This window comes from Dermacentor andersoni, chromosome 11, assembly GCF_023375885.2.
Source record: "Dermacentor andersoni chromosome 11, qqDerAnde1_hic_scaffold, whole genome shotgun sequence".
Taxonomy (NCBI): Eukaryota; Metazoa; Arthropoda; class Arachnida; order Ixodida; family Ixodidae; genus Dermacentor; species Dermacentor andersoni.
In genome coordinates this window covers 35942981-35965518 of record NC_092824.1, presented here as the reverse complement: position 1 = coordinate 35965518, position 22538 = coordinate 35942981, and the positions used below count along the sequence as shown (strand labels likewise).

Sequence of the window (22538 nt, the reverse complement as noted above, 5' to 3'; positions counted from 1 at the left end):
TTTTCAATATACGCCATGCTCCCTGCCATCATTTACCAGAAGTTCGTTCTCAATCCTAAGGTTGAACCAGCTTATTTTTTGTGAACGGGCTTTTTATAATGCAGCGCGCAAATAGTTTTGCATAAATAAAATAATAGTGGAACTCCTTCGGTTCTCTGCGGGCCATCTCCTCAACTATGCCTAAAGGAAAACAATAACTGGGCTCTAGTTAACGTTGCCCATAAGGCCACGATCCATTCATTCAACCCGTATCCCGGAGCGCGCCGCCGGCCTCTTCTCCGTGACGTCACTCGCCGAGTGACGTCACGTCGTCAGGCCTTCTCTTGTTTCTGGGTGACGATATTTCCCTTTCTCAGCTGTGTGCGCTGTGCGATGTGCGCTGTGCTGGGCATCACGCTCACGCCAGGGCGGCGTCTCCACAATTGCTACCGCAACAAAAATACACAGGAAAATACCACGGGTAATAGACGCTGAGCATGTGGTAGGGAGGTGGCAGTTTCAGGCAGCCGAGCGCGCCGAGGGCATTGTGGAGAGTAGAGCGGGTGGTGGAGTGCGTTCACGCCGACGACGTCATTAAGGGCTATCGCAAACAAAACAGAGCCTTGGAAGGTATGTCAACCGTGGGGAACCGATGTCCCGAAAGGCATGTCCAGGAAAGGCTGCAGCGTATGTAAGTTGCACTCTTCATCAGACTCGCGTTGATCTTTCACGGTGGTGTACTCTATGGCAAGAAGTCATGGCCGTATTGGTGCGTCTCCAACGGACGGACGTTATCATCGTTTCATACTATGCCCGCCCCTACAGCGGTCGTGCGGCTCGGTTGTGTCTCGGCTGGCTGGGACACCTACGACAGAAACATCCTGGTTGCCCCATTATGGTCGCACGAGATCTTAACGCGCCCCACACCACATGGGGATACGCTATTTCCAGTGCGCGTGGTACATGTGTGCTGGACACATTTATGGACGCCCAATTCACTCTGCTTAATAATGTGTCAGTGCCTACTCGTCGGCGAGACCACCCTCGCGCGCCGCCACACTCACCGGACTTATCTTGGTGGCCAGGAAGGACGACCGTCTCGTGGTCATGTGAACCCCACTGCTGGGGTAGCAACCATCATCCGATTCACCTTGGCTTATCTTCGGGAGGAACAGGCCGCCTCCGCCGACTATGTCGAGTGGTGGACTGGGATCGATACAGGGCGGTATCAGAAAGCAATGTATCCAACTTCATGGTGGACCCGTCCCATTGTCTTAAGGCGGCATTAGTTGAGGCGACACGTACGTCGTTGGTTGATGAATCGCGAACCGCTCCTGATTTGCAACTTCTGCGTCTTTGGGCGTCGCGCCGCCAAGCAGAACATGCATCAAAACGTGACCCTGCATCAAATACCCTTCGCTTAGAGGCCCAACGCCTTACTGCAGTAGCTCGGCGCCATGAACACCGCTTAGAACGTGGCCGCTGGATGGACTGGTGCTCTTCTCTCGGACCTTCGTCGTCCAATGCCTCCATTTGGCGCACCTTCCGGGTAATGGAACGTGGTCGGCGCCCTCCAGAGCCCGCAGCCGGCGCCCTGTTAGCATCGGGCCAGACACCAGCAGTAATCGCAGAAACTGTCACCCACACCTTTTTTCCGGCTTTGGACACAGCACCGCCTCCCTTTGTTGTTCAAAACTGCCTTCCCGCGGACGCAGGCACGCCGCCTACGCTCTCTGACATCGAGGGTATACAAGCTGCCTTCATTATGGCGGAATGTTTAGCGGCAATCGACCTGTCGAAGCCATGCAAGGCACCAGGACCGGATGGCATACCGTATGAACTTTATAAAGATACGGAAGGCAAGGTTCTCGAAGTGCTGTTGGGGGCCATAAATGAAGCCTGGGCTACAGGAGTCATTCCCGATTCTTGGCGGCATGCAGAAATGGTCCCTATTCCCAAAACTGGAAAACCCCAAGATAATATCGCTCATATGCGCCCAATAGCACTAACCTCAAGGTTAGGCAAGCTGATGGAGCGTATGCTCGCGACACGTATTACATGGTGGCTCGAGCGGTACTCATGGTATCCTCCTGGCCAAATCGGGTTCCGTGCTGATCTAGGCGCAGAAGATGGCCTTGCGTACCTATCTTCTATGATTCTCATCGGAGGCCGCTCCCGAAGAATTCGCACGGTTCTGGCAATGGATATTCGTAAAGCATACGATCATGTGAGTCACGAAGCAATTGTCGGAATTCTCCACTGGCTTGAGTTCCCTAGCCGTGTCAGCACATTCGTTGAAGCCTTCCTGTGCGCTCGCACCTTCTCCATTCGCCTGGCTGGCCAAGCAGCAGGTCAGTTCGTCGCACATCGGGGTGTCGCACAAGGATCTGTGCTCGCACCAGTCCTTTTCAATATTGCTCTCCTTCCACTAGCCTGGAAGCTAGCCATGATACATAACGCACAGTACATAATGTACGCAGATGACATCACTGTCTGGTCAGTTGATCCTGAAATCTGCCACCAAGAACAGGCCCTCCAAGAGGCCCTAAACATGACGCACAACTGGTGTGCTCAGATAGGCCTTGACATTTCCAAGGACAAGACGACGTACATGTCAGTAGCGAACAAGTATGGGCGCCATCTACTGGCACTCCGGCCTCATCAGTTAACTCTGGATCAGCAACCATTACACGAGGCTTCAACTCTCCGTGTACTCGGCCTTGAAATGGATTGCTCCGGACCTGCGGGACCATGGGTCAAGAATGCAAAGCAACAGGCTGCAGAAACGATACAGTTGATACGTCGGATTGCGAAAAAACCTGGCGGAGCGAGCACCAACATGGCTCGCCTTCTTGTCCGTTCTGTATTGCAAACACGACTCGTCTACAGAGCCCAGTTTCATCATATCACGAAAGCACAATGGGCTCGCCTTGAGGCCATTAATAACGAAGCTATGCGGGCCATAACGGGACTACCACGTCTCACTCCGTTGCCAACCCTACAGGCTGAGTCCCAACTCAACACTATTGACCAACTCGTACACCAACGTCGATGCGCGCGCGCCCTAAAGCCATCATATTTCGGCTCGGCTGCTTCACTGGCCCGGTACATGGGACACGAAATAAACAATCCAGCATCTACGAGACCCGATGTAGCTCCGTGGAAAAGGGTACAATTAAGTGACAATAAGCCTCTTGGTCGTCTGTATAGTCAGGTTCCTCGTCAGGCGAATGCCCATGTTTCCTGCCTTCACCGTGCCGATGACAATCAAGACGATGCGACTCTTGTAGCATACACTGATGCCAGTGTTAATGGCACCATAATTCACGCAGCTCTCGTGTGTCCATTGATACCAGAGGCAGGCCAAACGTGCTCATATGTTGCCGATCCTGCCCCAGCGGCCTACCTTGCCGAGCTTGCTGCCATACGAGACGGCTTGGCCGCGTTGCTACCTACTGTTCAAGATGATCGATACTCTCAACTCATCATTCGCACACACTCGACTCAAGCCATCCACGACATACGTAGGGTATCTCGGTCCACTCTATTGCCAGATAGCATTCACCGTCTTGCTGCCACTACGAATATCCTCATACGCGGCCAGTGGGTGCCTCGAGCAGCCCTGCCGGGTCTCCTTGAAGCAGACATGGCAACCCACCCACAGATTACAACATACCCACTTCCACATTTCCTTGAAGACGCCTGTGGACGACTGATCCGGGAAAAGGAAAACCTCCGACGTACCACACGAGCTCTCATACCTCCGTGTGGGTCAGACCTCCCTGGTGGGTTAACCCGCCGAGAAGAGGTTACGTTAGGAGGCTACGTGTCGGGGTCGCGCTCACCCCGTCTGTGACCGCTCTCTGGCCACAACAATACCATGGTCCTTACGGCTCATCGTGCCCATTTTGCAACGCAGGAATCCAAAATGTGACAGTGACACACCTATTATGGACGTGCCCAGGGCTTCACCTAAGCCGTCTCCGCCATCTCCGGGCAACAGGCCTCCGGCCTGGCCACCCACCCGACCTTGAACGTTGGATTCATGGACCCCATCATCGTTCACTCCTAGATTTTTTGCACGAGTCGAACCTATTCGTGTATTTATAGCATCTTTTGTATTATGCCTAAGGGCATGCTTTCGAATTAAAAAAAAATATATACATTACAAAGTGTGTAAACTTAGCGTGTAGACAAATGTGCCCTATATCTGCCATTTGAACGTCGCCATTGGAAATGACAAATAAAACTTCACCGTACTAGAAGTTCCAGCTAGAGTGATGTTGTGAACAGACATTAGAAAGAACCCAGAAGCAATAGTATTTGTTACTTATTTGGGCAGTAACTAGCCTATGTATTGCGGTCCTCTTCGAAGGGTTGGGTACCAGTGACAGCATAATTTATCTTTAGCGGGTTACCCAGATGATCTCGTTTTGTTCTCGCAAATCCAGCGGAGGATGGAGCTTGCCGTGCATAGTTACATTCGGTAGGCTATTGTGCACTAAGAGTACATGCGATCTACTTGATGATGATGAGTACCCTGGTAGGCCTCTGCTCCTTTATTGGCTGAGCCATTACCGTCGAACGCTTATGCCGCAGAGTACAGGCAACTTGCTTCCGACGGCGGTAACGACAGCACCGCAGTATGCGGCGGCTGCGCGCTTGCAAAGCCAGCTTGTACAACTAAGAATTACAAAGTGGTGTGCGACACCAGTTTCCAGGCTTTGTGAAGTGTTGTGTGAGACAGCTGTACCTCCACGGACAGCTACTACACAGACATGGACAGCTGTGCTTTCACCTGATTTGCCCTCTCAAGTGAAGGATTTTCATTGGCAATATCAGTGGGGCATTCTACCTACAAGAGACAGGCTTGAACGCTGGCATATGGTAGCGAATGATAAATGCATATATTGCGCACAAGCAGAGACCAATGCGCATGTAGTAAAGAACTGCGTTGTAGCACGCACCTTCTGGAAGCTAGTTGCAAGAATGTTCGGAATATCCATCGTGCGGCCACCAAAGCGCCGAGATCGGTTTGCGAGTCTCGTCTACTACAGCGCTAGCTACATTTTGTGGTGCTTCCGTAACATCGCAGAACGATCTCGGCAGTCAAATAGAGCAATGTACCCCAGAATGTGGAAACTACGGGTGATAATATGGGGTCAGCTTGAAGAACAGTTGTTCAAACTCGGTGAAGCCGAGTTTCTTCGCCGCTGGTCTACGCGGTACTTAACCGTCTCCCGAGGCAAAGTCTTTCTATAGCCAGAATAATGCTCGATTCTGTTGCCTGAGTTCAGACTGTATCTGTATGTGCCCCGGGAACCTTTCATAAATTCGAGGCTGACAATAATGCTTTTGCGTGGATGCGATAATGAGTTTTGTTGTTGTTGTTGTTGTGTGTGGCAAAGCCAGTGTCAAGTAGACACCATTTATTATTTCATTTCTTAATCTGTTTTGTTTACATCAGGTATGATGTATTACATGTGATGTACTTTATATTGTACTTTTCGTTCATACCCCAGTTGTAAGCGTGCCTACGGGTCAATAAGTTTCCTTGTCAGCAAACTAGCCCGGATAACGGCGCTTGTTTTTGGCTCAAGGTCACTTAAATGTCGCCAGCAAGGGGAGCTAAAAGCATTTCATGCTTGACATGGTGCTAGGCAGGCCATGTAGTGCCTGGGGCGGATAAGCGAGGGTCTATTGGAGTTAGCGAATGGATGTCAGGAGAAAAGAAGCGCAGTCGACGACAGCAGAGAATTGTTTGGATGAAATGAGAAAATTTGCGAGCAGGATATGGAGTCGGCTGACGCAAGAGCGAGGTAGTTGGGGGATCTCTGGGAGAGGCCTCCGTGCCGCAGCAGACATGAATAGGCTGATGATGGATTTGCCAAAAAGAGGGCCTGCGATTCAGATGTTCTTCGTTCATCGTGGGACCCCAGGTTCAGCCACTCGCTGAAGGACCTGTGCCCGTTCGTCAGCGGACCAACGTTGCCCCCAGGCAGCGGGCTCCGAAGCTACCGTTTCATCTTCATGCTCGCCAACTTGGTGCATGGGTGTTCCACGGTACCTTTCTACACGTTGTCAGTGGCCTACATGGACGACAACCTCACGCCCCAGAAGTCCAGCTGGTATATCGGTACGGCCGCATGAGCTGGGGTATTCGACCGCTGTTGAAGCCCATGAATGCAATCAATCAATCAATCAATCAATCAATCAATCAATCAATCAATCAATCAATCAATCAATCAATCAATCAATCAATCAATCAATCAATCAATCAATCAATCAATCAATCAATCAATCAATCAATCAATCAATCTTCAACCGCTGTTGGAGTCCATGCAATCAATCAATGAAATTGGTATTGTGCTTTAAGAATATAAAATTTTTTCATACATATAGGCAGACAAGGGTCCCATATTCAGCGTCTGTACCAGTACCCTCGATGAAAGTTAAATGAAATAAGAAGCAACGATATAGCGTAGAAGGCAAAGTTTCAGAAACTCCGACAATAGTCACACGGACAATACATCAGTACCATAAGAGACGAAGTTTTCGGAAGCACAGCATACTACTACGATAAAAAGCGGTGGCATTGAGATATGAATTTACTAAGCAGTCTTTAGATAGATCTTGAAACGCAACAAAAGTACCCGCGTTACCCAACCCAATCCATACCCAACCCGCAAAAACATTTCAGAGCGATATTCATGCAAAATAAAAAGCCCCTATTATGCAAAATATATAAAAAATAAACAAGAATTTGGGGATATTCAACTCTCAGTGCCTGTACAACCTACTTATTAATTTTCTTGCCGCGCGCATGCTTTTCAAACATGTTTCTTCCTGATCATGCAACTGAGCATGCTTGGCAGCATGTTCGGACGTGACGGGGAGCGTTGCAAACAGATAGAGGATCTGGGTCCTCCAAGTTTGCTGCGTTACATACACGTGCTGCTGCGAAGGTCAGGTCCATGGAGGAAGAAAAAGTATAGGAGGGAGCATTACGCCACCCATTCAGTCTTGGCAAGCGAATGCTCCGTGAAGCCACAGTGGTGGTCCAACACGTGACTTCTTGCGTCGAGATCGCGGAGCGAGAATCGGTATCTGCTGAGACGTTTGGTTCCCAGTAGCTATGCCAGCAGTTTCTATTCGGTGCGCGCTTGCTCAGCGGCCCTGCCATGGCTGTGCCTGCAGAGCGGAAACACTAAAATCAACCACGCACTTCAACGTGCGATCACGTGTTGGGTCGACGGGTTTGGCTTAAATCGCGTTGTGATACGCTCCCTCCTGTCCTTTTTCATTCTCCATGGCCAGGTCTCTAGGAGGGGACTCAGCACTGTCTCGCAGCTCTATTTTACCCAGTGTGCACCGAACTCATCGTATAAAAGTGTGTCATGCAAGGATTAGAGTACTTAGAATTTTTATATGTATCCAACATGCTTTAGAACAAGAATCAGTCTTAACATAATTTTACTGCAGTGATTTGACTGGGCCACTCGCAGGCATCTACTACACCGCAGCCATCATGGGGCCAGGTGTCGGCTTCATCCTGGCTGGCATGTTTCTCGGCATCTATACTGACGTCAGCGTAGACCCGTCGAGGTGAATCTCGCAGCACGAATATGCTAATGCTGAATGCTGCTTGTAGATAGAGGTACATCGGAGACACTCTTTGCTTTTGGGGTGAAGGCGATGTACTCTGCTCAGCGATTGATACGCGAATATCGGGGTGCAGGGCTTTCGCGAAACTTAGCGAAAAGCAAAGGACGCGATAGATGTGCGACCAACTTTGACGCGTCTGTGACGTATCAGAATTTGTGGCGCATCTTTTGGGCCCTTTGCTACTCACTAGGTTGCGCAAAAAAAGAACGCTAAGCACCTCGAAGTTCGCGTTTCAAGCGGTGGCGGAGAGACTCTCACGTTTCCTCAGATAAATAGGTGCAGCGAAGCACATCGTTGCGATGCTCTTATGTAACTGAAATTGCATTGACACCGTAATATGACATCTAGAGTCTACTCACTTATCAAAATACCCACCGTCAAGTGTTCAGCACCTATGCATTACGCAGGGAATGTGACGCGCACAGAAAGAAATCTGACTTTTTACTGTCGCGCACAGTGTCTCAATGCTTGCAGTGCTATAGGCACAGGCCTACGCACATCACTCGTCAAGTAGCGCGTCTAATTACCTCAGTGCACGTGCGCGAGCTTGCATGATGCTCCAATTTTCTCTCTGGTGTTCGGCAGTGTTACGTGTTGTTGTTCTGGGCGCACTGCGTATGGACACCAAGAATCTGTCTCCGTGTTACCGCCAGACAGTAAAGCAGCAACAAATATTTGGGGACGGAAGATGCGGAAATTTTCGTTTTCATCAAAAAAGCGGGCAAGCCTGGAGCTATTGATTTGGCACGTGCCTCAATGTGGAATTTTTTGGTTCACCAACTATGCCATTTATTACAGGTTATTTGTTGTCATTGCAGTAACATAAGAAAGTCACAAAGTTCGGAGCTTTTCTTTTTGGCAAAACAGTAACGGTATACAGGATGCTTCGTGCTTGTTGAAAGCCCCTTTTCACACTCGTTAGCTAAACATTGTTAGTAGCTTTCTTTCTTTAGAGATCAGTAGGCCTTTGTAGAAAAGAAAAAAATAATTCCCATTTGTCTGTCTTCCACTTTATCCGGCTCTGTGGTGCCTTCAAGAGCTTGTCTTATTCAATAAGTGCTCTCTTAAGCGAAGTAATTTCTTCGTAAAAGTTTTTGAGGGTTCTATTTTTATTAGAATACCTGTAAATTCTGACGTGCAGATGGTTAAATCAATGTTTAGCCAATTCAATATTTTTTTATGTATATCTAAACTTGCTCAAAGTTGGAGGCCACAGAAAGATGTGATTCAGAGAATAAATGGAGTGATGGTTCTTGCCTAAGTTAACACATAGTTTCTCTAAACTTCACTCACACACTTTGTCAGTGAAGTGCTGTATGGAGTAGTTGCGCGTATTCCTTCATTGGAGCGCCAACTACTTTCTTCTTATGAAGCATGAGATCATTGAGGATGTGTTTTCTAATTGCTGCAAGAGAATATTGTTTTGACATGTACTCCGGGGAAAAGCTAATACAGAATTGCCACTGACTGATCGCACGCACTATATTAAGGTTTATCGTGACCTATAGATACATGATATAATCATTCGTCGAAGAGGGATGAGATGAAGCAGGCCGCCGTGCTTAGAGGTCCAGATAAGACTGGTGGCATTAAGGAATTGCGATTCGTGTGCACAGTCTTTCGGCGAGCATATTGCGTAGAAGAAGTACAAATTGCGCGAAATCTTACGCGCGAAAAGCTGTGAGGACGATATTCAGAGAACTAATTAATCAATTGATCGCCATGATATTTCTTTCCAAATTGATGTCAGCCGATAGCTGCACAACCCAACTTAAGAACTTATTTGGAATGCTGTATTGATATAACGTTTGTACATGGCTTCTAAGGATACACAGAAAAAAAAAAGAAAAATGGCTGCATGCAGTGGTGCAGCGCTTAGAACCACTGACTCACCAACAATTCGTTATGGGTTTGGATCTCGTCAGGAATGATTTAATTTTACGAAAAACGAAGGTCTTGAGTCGAATTTTTGATGACAAACCTATCAGCACGAGCTTCCCTGAATGATCTGGATCAATGCCTCCTTTACTAGATGCCTGCCGCGTTGTCCGGTAATCTCGGTTTCGAAGAATGGAATCGCAGAATGGACAAATGTATTATGTTTAATGGAGAGTACTGCCGGGGTGACAGCGTTGTTTCGTAAAAAAATAAATAAATACATAGCTGTTTCCAAAGATTTCGGGTTACTTCTGGGTACCCCACCGTATGCTGCGACTTAATACTGCAGAACTTTGTCAATTATGCTTGCCGCTCGGAAGAACTTTTTGTTTTTCAGCAGTTAGTGTAACTGAAAACGAAAGAACACGCCCGCCATTTACGCTTGAACAGGCGCTGAGAAATTCTTTGCTTGAGAGCCTGTTTCGGCTACAAAATACTAAGTCTGTGTTTCGCCCAAATAACTAATAGATTTAGGCGTGCGGAAGTACGTAAAATGTTTTCTATTGAGAGAAAACGTTTCTTCCCGTTTAGCACAGAAGTTTGAACTTTGATTCCGATAATACTGCAATGTAATGAAGGGATACGGAACTATTAAGTCTCTGTTATGGAATCTCCTATTGTGGTCCGAGTTCCTAGGGCAGCTATCTTCGTTCTGCTATTGTTTGTCGCGTATTTACACCTCTCTTATCGAGTTTTTTTTCTGTTCAACAACATCAACAACAATAACAACAACAACAAAAATTGTTTCGTTCCCTTCGCATATATATGAAAGGTTGTGCTAAGTGTAGGTCTGTTAAACATGTCACACACTAAACATTCCATGCATGCATCATAATACGCATAGATGTGATCCTGCTTGCCACGTAACATTGAGGCGCCTACTTTGTCGACGTCCACTTCACTGGCTTTACACCGAAGCAAAGTTCATGCTTGATGAGTATTTCTCACAGCGACTTCTAGAGCAGACGATGATCCACACGAAGGAAGAAGGAGACCCAAAAACGATTACCAGTCGCCTAACCAGGGATGTCTTAGTAGGGACGTTCACATAAATGTGACAAGTGCCACATGGCGTCGCATATCTAGCGCATCGCATCCGTGTAAACAGCGGTAATGTGCTAGGAAGGTGCATGAGAGTATTGCTACAGGAGAGGCTACAGTTCGAGACGGAGTGAGTCGTCTTGTGGATTGCATGTAAACCCTCGCATATCGCATTGAGGCAGTGAGGGAAAGTGAGACGGGCTGCCGCCATGCACTCGCCTTCACTCACCGGCGCAACGCAAATCCCGGGAGACGGGTCCGGGTTATTTTGGACGAAGCGAAATGCGCCCCATTGAAACGATGTCGCACAACGTTGCCGTGATTCGCTAAGAAATGCCATACGCTACCGTCGCAATAATATAAGCGGTGCTAGCGTCTAGCCTCAGACATTCCTGGGTACAGGCGTGTCGGAACACAGTGAAAAACAGTGGTAGTCTGTGAAGGTGTTCGGCTCATCGTTCTGTGGGGAGTAGGATCACATGTCTGGGTACCACGTTGACCAGCCCTTGTTCTCGATAAACCTGAGACTACGACACCGCTTCTGTGGCTCCCGGCCGAGGTATGCCCCGTTCTACCGCCGTAGACCAATTTTGTCAACGCCACATTTTGAAATAGCCAGATGCGCTGTTGTGGCTTGTGCAGCATCGGCATGTCGCCGTCCAGCAACGTGTGGATTGGCGCCTGGTGGATCGGCTTCGTGATTACCGGCTTTTCGGCGCTGCTCATCAGCTTGCCTACGTTTGGCTTTCCAAAGAGACTTCCGGACGCCGTGAACACCCACGAGGCACACGAGGTGGACTTCCGCGCGCTGAAGGGCGACACTTTGCAGGTGCGCCTCGCCGACATGCCCAGAGCCGTGTTTTACCTGGTGCAAAACTACACGTTCCTGTTCATCAGCCTGGCCACCACCGTCGAGAGTGAGTCGAGTTCGAGAAGCCGCTGGCTACATAGGCCGCCGGCCCAAGCCGGTTTTCGCTCATAACTGATCAATATTTTCGCAAGCTGCGTAATCACGCTCCATCACGTGCTCTCACACTTGACGGCACTGACTCGCGTTCACAGTTCCTGCCATTCACACTCACCGGCAGGCAGTCACCCTCATACTTGCGTTCAGTAGCCTGCACTTACTGACATACGTAATTACGACCACTATCACTAATTTACAGTCACTCACGCCGATGCTGTCGCCCACGCAACGTGATTGTCACCGAATTTCGTTCTTAGTGACATTATTCGGCCCTCACTTCTGTTAATTCTGACTTCCACTCAGAGCCTTCCTCACTCACTCACACTATACCACTCGTGAGTGTCCACTAGTGCACTCTAATATATCCACTCAGCGCAGATGTGAGTGAGTATGCCGACCTTTGCTTAGTCGAGGCTGTTCGAGTAAAAGCCAGCCGACGTGGTGGCCCATCGGTTTTCGGTGCTCTGCTGGCCGAGCACGACATAGCGGGTTGTCTTCCCACCCGTGACCACTGCATTCTAATGGAAGGAAACCAGCGGCACTTTCGTGTACTGCCCTTTCTGGGCACGCTGAACAGTCTCGTGTGGTCGAGGTTTAGTTCTCGAGCCTCTCTCAACCCCCCCCCCCCCCCCCCACCCGGTCACTCCACGTTTCGGTGCATTATACAGCCCGTAAGATGCGTTGGCAGTCTAAAAGAAGGGTTTACGTCGGGAGTTGCCATTTAACTACACAGGAAGGAGAAATTGCTTTGCTCGGGATTCAATACAGTTAACTTTATTAGGTTTGTTGCAATTACAAGCAAAACCTAATGTCTACCGTTTATTAAGGAGCCGGTTGCTTATTTCCGCTGTAATTAAAAAAAAAAGGAATAATGTAAGCATGTCACCCATGCTGCAAACTTAACGTCTGCTTCAGATACCCGAAGAAATGTAGTTTAGAATACTGGAATGTCGGTTTTTGGCGGAAAGCATATACAGTAACTTTATGCTAAAAGGCACAGCGTACGAGACCCATGCGAAAACGACCAAACTCGGGTTCTCTTGGTGGCTTTGTCTAGTGATTTACTTGGTTTGCTTGATATGTACCGCAGAGCCCTATTAAGCGACGAATACAGCCGACAGTGTGCTAGTATTGTCACGTTGTAGGGACGGTCAAGAACGCTGCAGCAAAACTGAGAATCACGGAACTAACTTTCTATAGAGCGAGCTTATGCCCCTAAAAGCAAATAACATTAGTAGCATAACGGTGGCGGTGAACACAGTCGACGATCGTCGATAATCTGATCTGTGCGTTAAGCGCATCGGCTTTTATAGAAGAATCGTCGAACGTTCCAGCGTAATCGCTGGTGCCCACGCGTATTCCAGAAAGTACTACACAATTTGTGTCGCGTATACCATCAGGTTACACAAGTCTCGGTGACTACATGCAACGGATAGAACCATCAATAACACTCGACAAAATTCGGATTCATGTAGGCGCCTCCTGCACCGTGCGACAAAATTTTACACCTGTTAGCCCTTAAAATGCGGTCACCGGACACAGATAAAGAGTATGCGTGTCAGTTTTAATAGAGCTATATGCCGGGAAGTTAAGATCAGTCAGTCAGAGTCAGTGTTATTTTGCAAGCAACAAGGACACATTTTTAATTTTATTTATGTTGCTGTCCTTCACGTGTCATCAAAATCTACAAGGAGTCGCCCATTTTCCCTGCAGTGATGATTGGCTCTGGCTACTCGAACTTCGTCACCAAACTGTTCGAAAGCCAGTTCGGAATGACTTCGTCCGGAGCAGCACTCCTGCTTGGTGAGAGCAATCAGTAGATTCTCTCTGAAATTACGAGCAACCATGCCTTCATATAACCTATACGAACACTAAATGCGGCCCAAGGCAGTGTTGCGAAAGGAGGCTTACGTTTCGGCTTCCACACAGAAGCCTTATTCACTCCCGTGACTTGCGTAAAAGAGGCTTCCGTCCAGAAGCCGAAACGTCAATTTTCTAACGCGATTTCCAGTTTATAACGCAATTTTTTTTTCGCCCAGACAAGATCTTCTTCAAATCGTTATTTAAGTAGCTCGACTTGGCCGCTCGATTACGGCATTGTAAAGGCGGCCATTGAAATACGGCAAGAGGGAGCCATTTTCGGAGTTTTTTTGGAAATAGGAGGAGCACTGGGACGTGTACACACTGTAGCCTAACTCGCAGACTAAAGCCTTAAAAGTGCTAAGACAAAACCTGAGGCAGCGAACAATAAGGCAGCAGCGTGATAGGAACTAATAGAGCGTGTCCACGACGAACTTCATTTCGCCACCCCTTCTGCAAACGATGCCTGTTAGCAGTTGTTAGCGGAAGAAAGAGCATGTATGCTTCGAAGAACGTAGCTTTCTTTTCATGTTTCATTCCTTTCCTCCGACTTTCCCCGTTTTCTTATCGTGAAAAACCGGCTGAGGCCTTGGAATGAATGAGCAGGGAGATAATGGAGACTATGGGATAGAAGCTGTGGTAAGGGAAGACATGCCACCAGAAAATAAAAAAAAACAATCAAGCGTACAATGCACTTTGCCTCGTCATTCTGCCCAAGGCTGCCTTGAATTGAAATGCAACAGAAAAGCGGCGCCAGAGTTTAATCGCCTACGCTCTATGAATTCAGTGAGTTCGATTATTTCATATGATATACTTTGACTGTAAACACGGTAACTGTTTTTCTGGTGTCAAAAGTTGAGGAGTGGGATCAGCGTAAAAGCTATGAAAATATCTTCTCTAAAATGCATGTTACCTCTTCTTTTTAAAAAATCCATTGGCGATGGATGTATGTATGGATGTTATGAGCGTCCCCTTTGAATGGGGCGGTGGGTTGCGCCACCAAGCTCTTGCTATTATACTGCCTAATGTCCTACCCAGGTTAAACAAGAAAAAAAAACACTATGAACTCCCACTACAAAATTTTCTGATCCCCTATTGCTAACTTTGCTTTTGTACGTCTCCGTTTTTTGTTGTTTCCCTACTTTTCTTCCACCAATCCTCCAATCGCCTCTAACTAATGCCTATTGCGGACATGTTTACTTTTCCACTGCTCTCGCTGAACCCAAGGGCTTCAAGGAGGCCAGTGGCGCCTAAATCGACCGCTGGGAAGACGTCTTCACATTCTAATAAAACATGCTGCATAGTTTCTCTAGCTTTACCGCAGCAAGCACATGATTCTTCTTCCTACTTATATGTCGCTGTATAGGTGCGTGTTCTAAGGCATACCGATCTCGCTTCGAAAAGTAATGAGCTTTCCTTTGAGTTGTCATAAATTGTTTCTTTCCTGATTTCGTTCTTTCATCTTAAGTAGTTACTCGTGGCAGATTTCTTTTCCATCGCCGGCACCCATGAGATTTTTTTCAGCCTCTCTAACTCTCCGCTTGACGTTCTTTGTTTCTGTGTTGCACACCCTACAGGCCGCATACTTCTTCGTAAGCTTCCTAGTTCTTTTCCTTCACTGTGACACAATGCTTTTCCTGTACACATACCTCAACGCTCTCCCAGCCCATAAACTTTCTTCCATATTCCTCAGTCGTTCCTCATACTCAATTTTACTGCAAGCTTCCCTCACTTCAAAACTAGTCCCGCCCATATCACCCTGCACAGCTTCATTTGTAGTCTTCCCGCGAGCGCCCAATGCGAGGCGTCCCACTGACCTTTGGTTCCCATCGAGTCCTGATTGTAACCCTGATTTAAAGCAAACAACAGCATTTCCAAAAGTAAATCCTGGAACCATTACACCTTTCCACATACCTCGGAGCATGTCGTACCTATTGTATCCCCATAGCGCTCTCTGCTTCATTATGGCTGCGTTTCTCTTCCCCTTCACTGTTTTTGTTTTTTCCTGTGTTTCCATATATCTAATGCCTTCGTTTATCCATATACCATGGTATTTATATTCTGTTACCCGAGATATTTCCTGGCCCTGTATTGCCACTGTCTGTTCACTGTTTTCATTGAATACCATAACACCTGATTTTCTAACACTGAATTTCAAACATAAATTGTTGCCTTCCTGTCCACAGATATTAGCCAGACGTTGGAAATCACTGTTTGTTAGCTAGCAACACAGTGTCGTCCGCATAAGATAAACCTGGAAGCTACTGCTCTACTACTGTACCCACCTGTTTGTATGAGAGATTAAACCCGATATTACTTCCTGCTAGCACCCTCTCCATCCTCACCATGTACATCATAAACAGCAGTGAGGATAAGGGCACCCCTGCCTCAGTCAATTGTTGATATCAATTTTCTCCTCGGTCCTCCCTTCCCATTCAACGCAAGCGGTATTTTCTAGGTAAATCTCTCTCAAAAGCTGTAGACAATCGTCACCTAAGCCTTCCCCTTTCAGAATATGCCACAAAATGTTGCGGTCTACGTTGTCATAGGCTCCCGTAATGTCTAAAAACGTCACATATAACGGTCTGCTTTCTACTTTTGATATTTTAGTGCACTGAGTGTGAACAAATAAGTTCCCATTTAAACGCCTACCTATTGTGAAGCCAATCTGACCTGCTCCCAGAATGCCATTATTCTCTGCCCATGCTTGCAGCTTTAATTTGATTGACTGCATTGCTATCCTGTATATGACCGATGTAATGGTCAAGGTCTATACGAGTGAATTCATATTTCTCCCCCTTATCTTTGTAAATTAACTTCATTCTGTTTTGTAGCCTACTGTCTGGCGACTACAACTAAATGCTCGACCACTAGCGGCCGCACCGATAACAGCTCATCCAGGTTGACGCTTGAAGCAAAAGAGGGCCTCCTACGATGGAATACGCTGAAAAGAAAATGTGGATGCCGAAAGATTTGTTGCGTGCCATTGTGCGTGTCATCGCGGTGGAATGACAGCAATGTGTGATTTCATACTTTCGTTAACGAAGCAGACGACGCGCATCGGAGTGTGACTTGGATAAGAAACTTCGCCTTGAGAAAAGGTGGCGACTGCTGGCGGTACACCGGTTTGCTCGGAACACTTCACTCCGGTCTTCTTTTTTCCCGGGAAGCAGAACATTGATTTCAATATCTTGCTGGCGTTTCAAATCAAATGTTTAGGCAGGAACTTTGAAAAGGTATAGTGATGTACTTTAATTTTTAAGATTCATTTGGTTTTCTTCGTTTCTAACTATCGGCCCTAGAATCAGAGTTACTAGTGCTCTAAAACGCAGGATTATTCTTGCTAACGTACTTTTCTCTGCAGACACGGTAGCAAGAAGGATAACTGCCTCGGGACGTCTGAAGTTGATCATGGCAAATGTTATGCCACGAGGCGGCATATCGTTTTCATAGCGTGCTTTAGTTTAGCCGTGCAAGCGGAAGATACTGTGTTTTCATTCAGGTAGCGGAGTTGTCATTTGATTTGCGCGCAAGATTTTTAGAAGCGAGGGCAAACAGCGCTCGTTCGAGTTTCGGAGTGGTAGACTTCTGAACAGCGCCGATAGTGTGTTTCCCGACGCCGTGCACACAGATAAATTCAGTTACGACTGATTTGATTCGTTTCCAAGTCGTGCACTTACAGCAATAGAAGTGACTTTGCCCAAAAGAAAACCATCGGTAAATTTCGAAAACCTCTCAGAAGAAACTCAACTTGGTCCGATTGGCTGTTATTCACTTCCCGCGTTTCACTTGGTTTTTGAGAAATTCAACGAGCAGCGAGTGCCTGCCGTGTTCGCAAGCCCGAACTCTGTACCTGGAACGATTGAGGTCACAGCGCTGGATTCACACGGAAAAGACGACAGGTCGTGCGCTAACTACCAACTTATTTTATTTCCGAAGAGCATGGTACTGTAGCGACAAGACGAGTAGAAATCGAAGCACGCGCAAACTAACATTTTCCAGATATGCACTTTCATCTCTGCTCAGAGTAATCGACGGGGCGCTGGCGCAGTTAGCACCTTGTACTGAGTACCACTCGCACTGCGCACTTTGAGCACTAACAACTAAGCATCAGTCAACGGACGCAGGCGACCTTATCGCACGTATCAGCAAACTATAGAAAGAAAGCCACGGCCCCCGACTCCCAAATGGAACTCTCTTCTTTGTTTTTATCCCCAGACACAATGACCAGGTATAACGTTACAGTTTTTCTTTCGTGCTTTTTAAATACACATTGGCATCAAAATGCAGGAGCTATATGTGCCACGGTGCCGCTATAGACTTAAGTATTTGAGAATCTAATCCCAGCGCTACACAAGACGAGAGAACCACTTCAAAAACGAAAAGGTTATCAGAAATACAATTACTATAAGAAATGCCGCATAATAAAAGCAAATACTTGTAACAACAACGAACAAGACACACGCCATGAATTTATAAGTTTCATAACTTGATTTAGGGAAAACAGGGGGAAGGTGGTTTGATGGAAATGCAAGAGGATGAGCAAAGCGGGAACAAGTTGAAAGCGTGAGCCAACGTTTCGACAAGGGGACTTGAAACACCTTGAAGAAGGCAGGTCCACTTGTCGAAACGATGACCGCTGCTTTCACCTTGTTCTCGTTATGCTCATCGTAGCTTGATTTAGTCATTCATGGCCTACAAGAATAGTATATGCTTGCGTATGGGAAACGAAAACTATGTATATACTCTGAAAGCAGAAGCACGGATGTGGAACCATAAAGAAACGTTTTTTTTGTCTCACAGAAACTTACGAGGCGTGCTAGCACGCATGCATTTTTTTTTTTTTTTTGCGTGGAAAGAATTACAGCGCTGGCAGATAGACGCGGGCAACACCATATTCCTCTTGTCTCTGTGTGCCAGTGCTGTAGTGATTTCTATGCATGTTTACAAACATTACGAACACACAGCTGTTCTAATGTACCCCTCCCAGTCTGACCCCTTGCCTTCTAAAGAATACTGTCTTGCTTAGCAGCGCCTGACAACTACATATTTCACAATGGTCTGGCAAATCGCTGTCACACTTATTATAAACGGCGAGATTGTGCTTTTCTAGACAACTTATTAAAAACACGTCCACTTTATTCAGTGTATTCCCGGCCCCAGCTGAAAGCAAATATTAATGAAGTTTTACTTCCCTTTGCCGAGCGAAAATTCGTCCTGGATGGATGTCGAACCCAAGACCAACGCCTTTGCTTCAAGTGTTCGTGTGCTTTCAGCAGGCGATTATTTCACCCTCACTCTAAAACTTCCTAGACTCTCAGTTAACTCATATCTTAGAGCGACGGCTCCGGAAAGGCGTTTGTTCCGGAGTCCAACCACGGACAAGGACAAATTTTTCTGCAACTTCAAAGTTTTCGTTCCGAGAAATATGTATGGTTTTTCTTAGTAGCTTCGCTCTACCCTGATGTATACGATATTTCTTTTCTTTCATAAAGTTTCGTCCCATGACATCGAGGCCTCGCATTGCATAGCGAGTCCTCGTATCCGGGTGCACTGATGCCTCCAGGCAGCATCTGTGGGTTTATTAACCAGTTGCCTTCACCCAAAAAGATCACATGCACGTGACACCTACAACAAAAATGGATGTTCCACAGCCGCCGTCGAGGTCGTGAGGTGTGGCGCTGACTAACAATCGCAGGTTTAGTTCTAGTAGATAAACGTGAATACCCCAAAAAGTGGAGGGTAGAACGGCGCCGCGGTAGTTCATTTGGTAAGAGCATCGCACGCGTAATGCGAAGACCTGGGTTCGTGGCCCACCTGCACCCATTTGTTATTTCATCCACTTTCATTTCCACTAATTTGTAATTTCTTTATTTCAAATAATAAGTACTGCAGTGAAGAGGAATGCCGGGCGATACAGCCACATCGCCAGTCGCCCGGGAGGCGCGAGCTCGAGATTGCCGGGACTGCTCTTGTTTTAACGCTGCCAACGCTGCCTGCTGCTCGCTTGTCCTGTACTTTGTTCGCATTAGGTTTTGGTAGAGTTATGCGGTTTTCCCCACCCTGCAATTACGCAATCGAACTCTGCCGTCTATCATGCCTGACGACGCCAGCCAGACATCCCCACCAGTTTCACCCGCCATCTTATGTGTCGTTTCCCAGCGTCAGCGGGATCTTGACATCTTCAGCGGCACCAATTAGAAACTCGTTGAGGGTTGGCTGGCACTTTGTGAAAGAGCGAGCACCACCAACCGATGGGACGATCCCCAAATGCTCAGCAACGCGATCTTCCATTTATTGGGCATCGCCCAGCTGTTGCTTAAAAACTACGACGCCGATCTCCGCACGTGGTCTACCAGCATCGCGGAAGTTTTCAGCCGCCCTGACGTGCGCAAGCTTCGCATTCAACAACGCCTACTAAGCTGATCCCAGCAAATTGCCGAAATGTTCGCCAGCTATATGGAGGACATCGTCGACTTCTGCCGGTGTGTCGACGTGACAAAGGCGGAGGCGTTCAAGGTGCGTCACATCATGAAAAGCTTTTCTGACGATACCTTTCATATGTTGTCAAAAAGGCCCTGGTACTGTTTCTGAGGTCACTGAGCTTTGCCAGAGTTTCGACGAGCTCTGCAGACAGCGTCAACTCAAGCGGCGCCCACCTGTGTCCGACGACACCCGCGCGAGCAAGGTCACCCCTCCTGACATTGACTCCTTGATTTGCTATCTAAAGAAGTTCGTCCGTTCTGAGGTCGCTCGTCAGTTTTTGGTGCTGTCCTAAGCCGCGCAACCAGCTTCGCATTTGACTGCCAACCTTCGCCAAATTATACATCAGCAAGTTTGCACAGCTCTGCCTTCTGTCCGCGAGACTCCATCAGTGCCGCCTCCCGTTGCCTATACTGAGGTGAATGAACCTCTCAGCTATGCCGAACCTATCGCATTGCCACCACCTCAGACACGTGTGCCATTTCCATCAGCCGTGCCACTCACTCCGTTTCCCCAACGTACCCACACATCAGTGGCATACTCCTTACAACGAGCCAGTACGTTTTGCGTGTGACCATATTGCATGATTATGCCGCCGCAGCGCGATATCCTAGCGCCGTAGCTTCGACTACGATCCATATGTTTCACTGTACCCGTTGTCCTCGGCATCTCGGAATCCCGGCCAGGGATCTTGATACTCGGACCACCGCCCTCTTGCTGATCGCCGTTCGCCATCGCCTCAACGCCGCTCGCTTTCACCCTTGCATCGCCGTCCTTCTACGCCGGAAAGGGAAAACTAATCGCCGCAATTCCTTAGGCAGGAATTGCGACACCCACGAAATGTCCAAGGATTCTCCCTTCTTCGACTAATGTGATTGATGTATATGTGGACGGTGTCGCTGCAATCACCCTCATCGGCACTGGCGCAGCAGTTTCAGTTCTTAGTGTCAAACTTTGCCGTTTGCTCAGAAAGGCTACGACGCCAGTGTCAGACGTGTCACTTCGTAATGCACAGAAATGTTAAGGCGTGCAGACACGGACACAAGAGTGTCTGCGTCTGCACGCTTTAGCTCTTCTTTGCATTATGAATCCTTACCAAGTACCTAAGCTTATTGTCGTTCTAAGTGTCACTTCGTACTGCCAGCACAGACCGCATCACGCCGGCGGCTGCATGCACTGCTCGCATTGTGATCAAAGGCCTCCTCTACATCGTCGAATTTTTAGCGCTAAGCTCTTAATGTCTTGATCTTATTTTTGGCTGGGATTTTCCTCTAATAAGGCTGTAATCGACTGTTCTCGTGCTGAAGTGTAATTTCAAACGCTTTGAGACGTCCCGTTTCTTGACGCCTCGGGAAGCTAAAGTATTTGTTGCAGAAGACGTTGCAATTGCATCGCACTCCTCTGCCAATTTACCGTGGTGTCATGCAACATTGTTGCTGATAGAAATGCCATTTTCACGCCATCCACCATTTTCCTTCATCGCAAATGCTCCCCGCTGCCTTTTGCTCTTTGAGAAGTCTGTGACTGCTGTCAGACTGTCAGAAGTCTGTCAACAGACTGCTCGTACCCAACAAATTGTCATGTCCCCTGACTTTGCTTAGTGGGGAATGCGCTGGCCACCTTCAGTATGTCGCTGCCGTCATTGACATGCCAAATGGTTCCATCACCACTCAAGAGGCCACCAGAGTGACCTGGAAGCCCGCGCAACAGCCGACTTCGAACGATGTTCTAAATAGCTCCATCGCCAACCCATTGTCTATTTCCCAATGCGCCCAGCTACAATCCCCGTGGTTCTTTTCACTGCCGGCCTGTTTCCCTGGGCCGCATGTCATCAATTTGTTACCGCATCGACACGGGTGCCCATGTACCACTGCGACAAAGACCATACCGTGTGTCCGTGACAGAGCGCGGTGTTATCGATGACGAAGAAGCCGATATTCTTAAGCGCGGCGTCATCCAGCTTTAGAATAGCCCCTGCTCAGCGCCAGTTGTTCTTGTTAAGAAGTCTGATGGATCTTACCGTCGACCTAACAAAATCGCACGCAAGGATGTTTACAATTTGCCGGAGAGTTGGCGATACCTTTGACTGCCTTTAAGGCGCACAGTTGTTCTAGTCTATCGACTTACGCAGCGACTATTGACAAGTCACCATGGCACCAAGTTTCACATCTAAAACGACCTTTGTCATGCCGGGTGTCCTTTATGGATTTCGCGTCATGCCCTTCGGGCTTTGCAGCGCCCCCGCGACTTTGGAGTGTCTGATGTACAAGCTTTTGCGTGGTCTCATGTGGGAAACGTGCCTTTGCTACTTCGATGATGCGGTTACTTTTCCACTCGAGATTTTCATACATCTCTGTAGGCTAAAAGTGTTGCAGAGCCTAACTGATGCCAGCCTTCAGCGCAACCTGAAGTAATGCCGATTTGGCACCAGTCAGCTCACCTTCCTTGGCCATGCGGTATGTAAAGACTGTATCCTTCCCGACGCCGCCAAATCTCTTGCAGTTGCTGATATTCCCAAACCTTCCTCCGTAAAAGAACTTCGCAGCTTCCTCTGTTCTTACTTTCGTCGCTTAATTCAGAACTTTGCTTCCATCAACGGTCTCTT

At 47.7% G+C, this 22538-nt stretch overlaps 1 protein-coding gene across 4 annotated transcripts in view; it reads left to right on the top strand.

Moving 5' to 3' along the window:
- Positions 1-22538, top strand: part of LOC126518156 (solute carrier organic anion transporter family member 4A1-like) — a 68515-nt gene that overhangs the window by 26728 nt on the left and 19249 nt on the right. For all 4 annotated transcript variants that reach the window (XM_072285689.1, XM_072285688.1, XM_055064845.2 and 1 more), the window contains exons 3-6: positions 5919-6115; positions 7485-7584; positions 11266-11540; positions 13304-13393. In XM_072285689.1, the coding sequence (XP_072141790.1) occupies positions 5919-6115; positions 7485-7584; positions 11266-11540; positions 13304-13393 (662 nt within the window). The remainder of the gene's footprint in view (positions 1-5918; positions 6116-7484; positions 7585-11265; positions 11541-13303; positions 13394-22538) is intronic.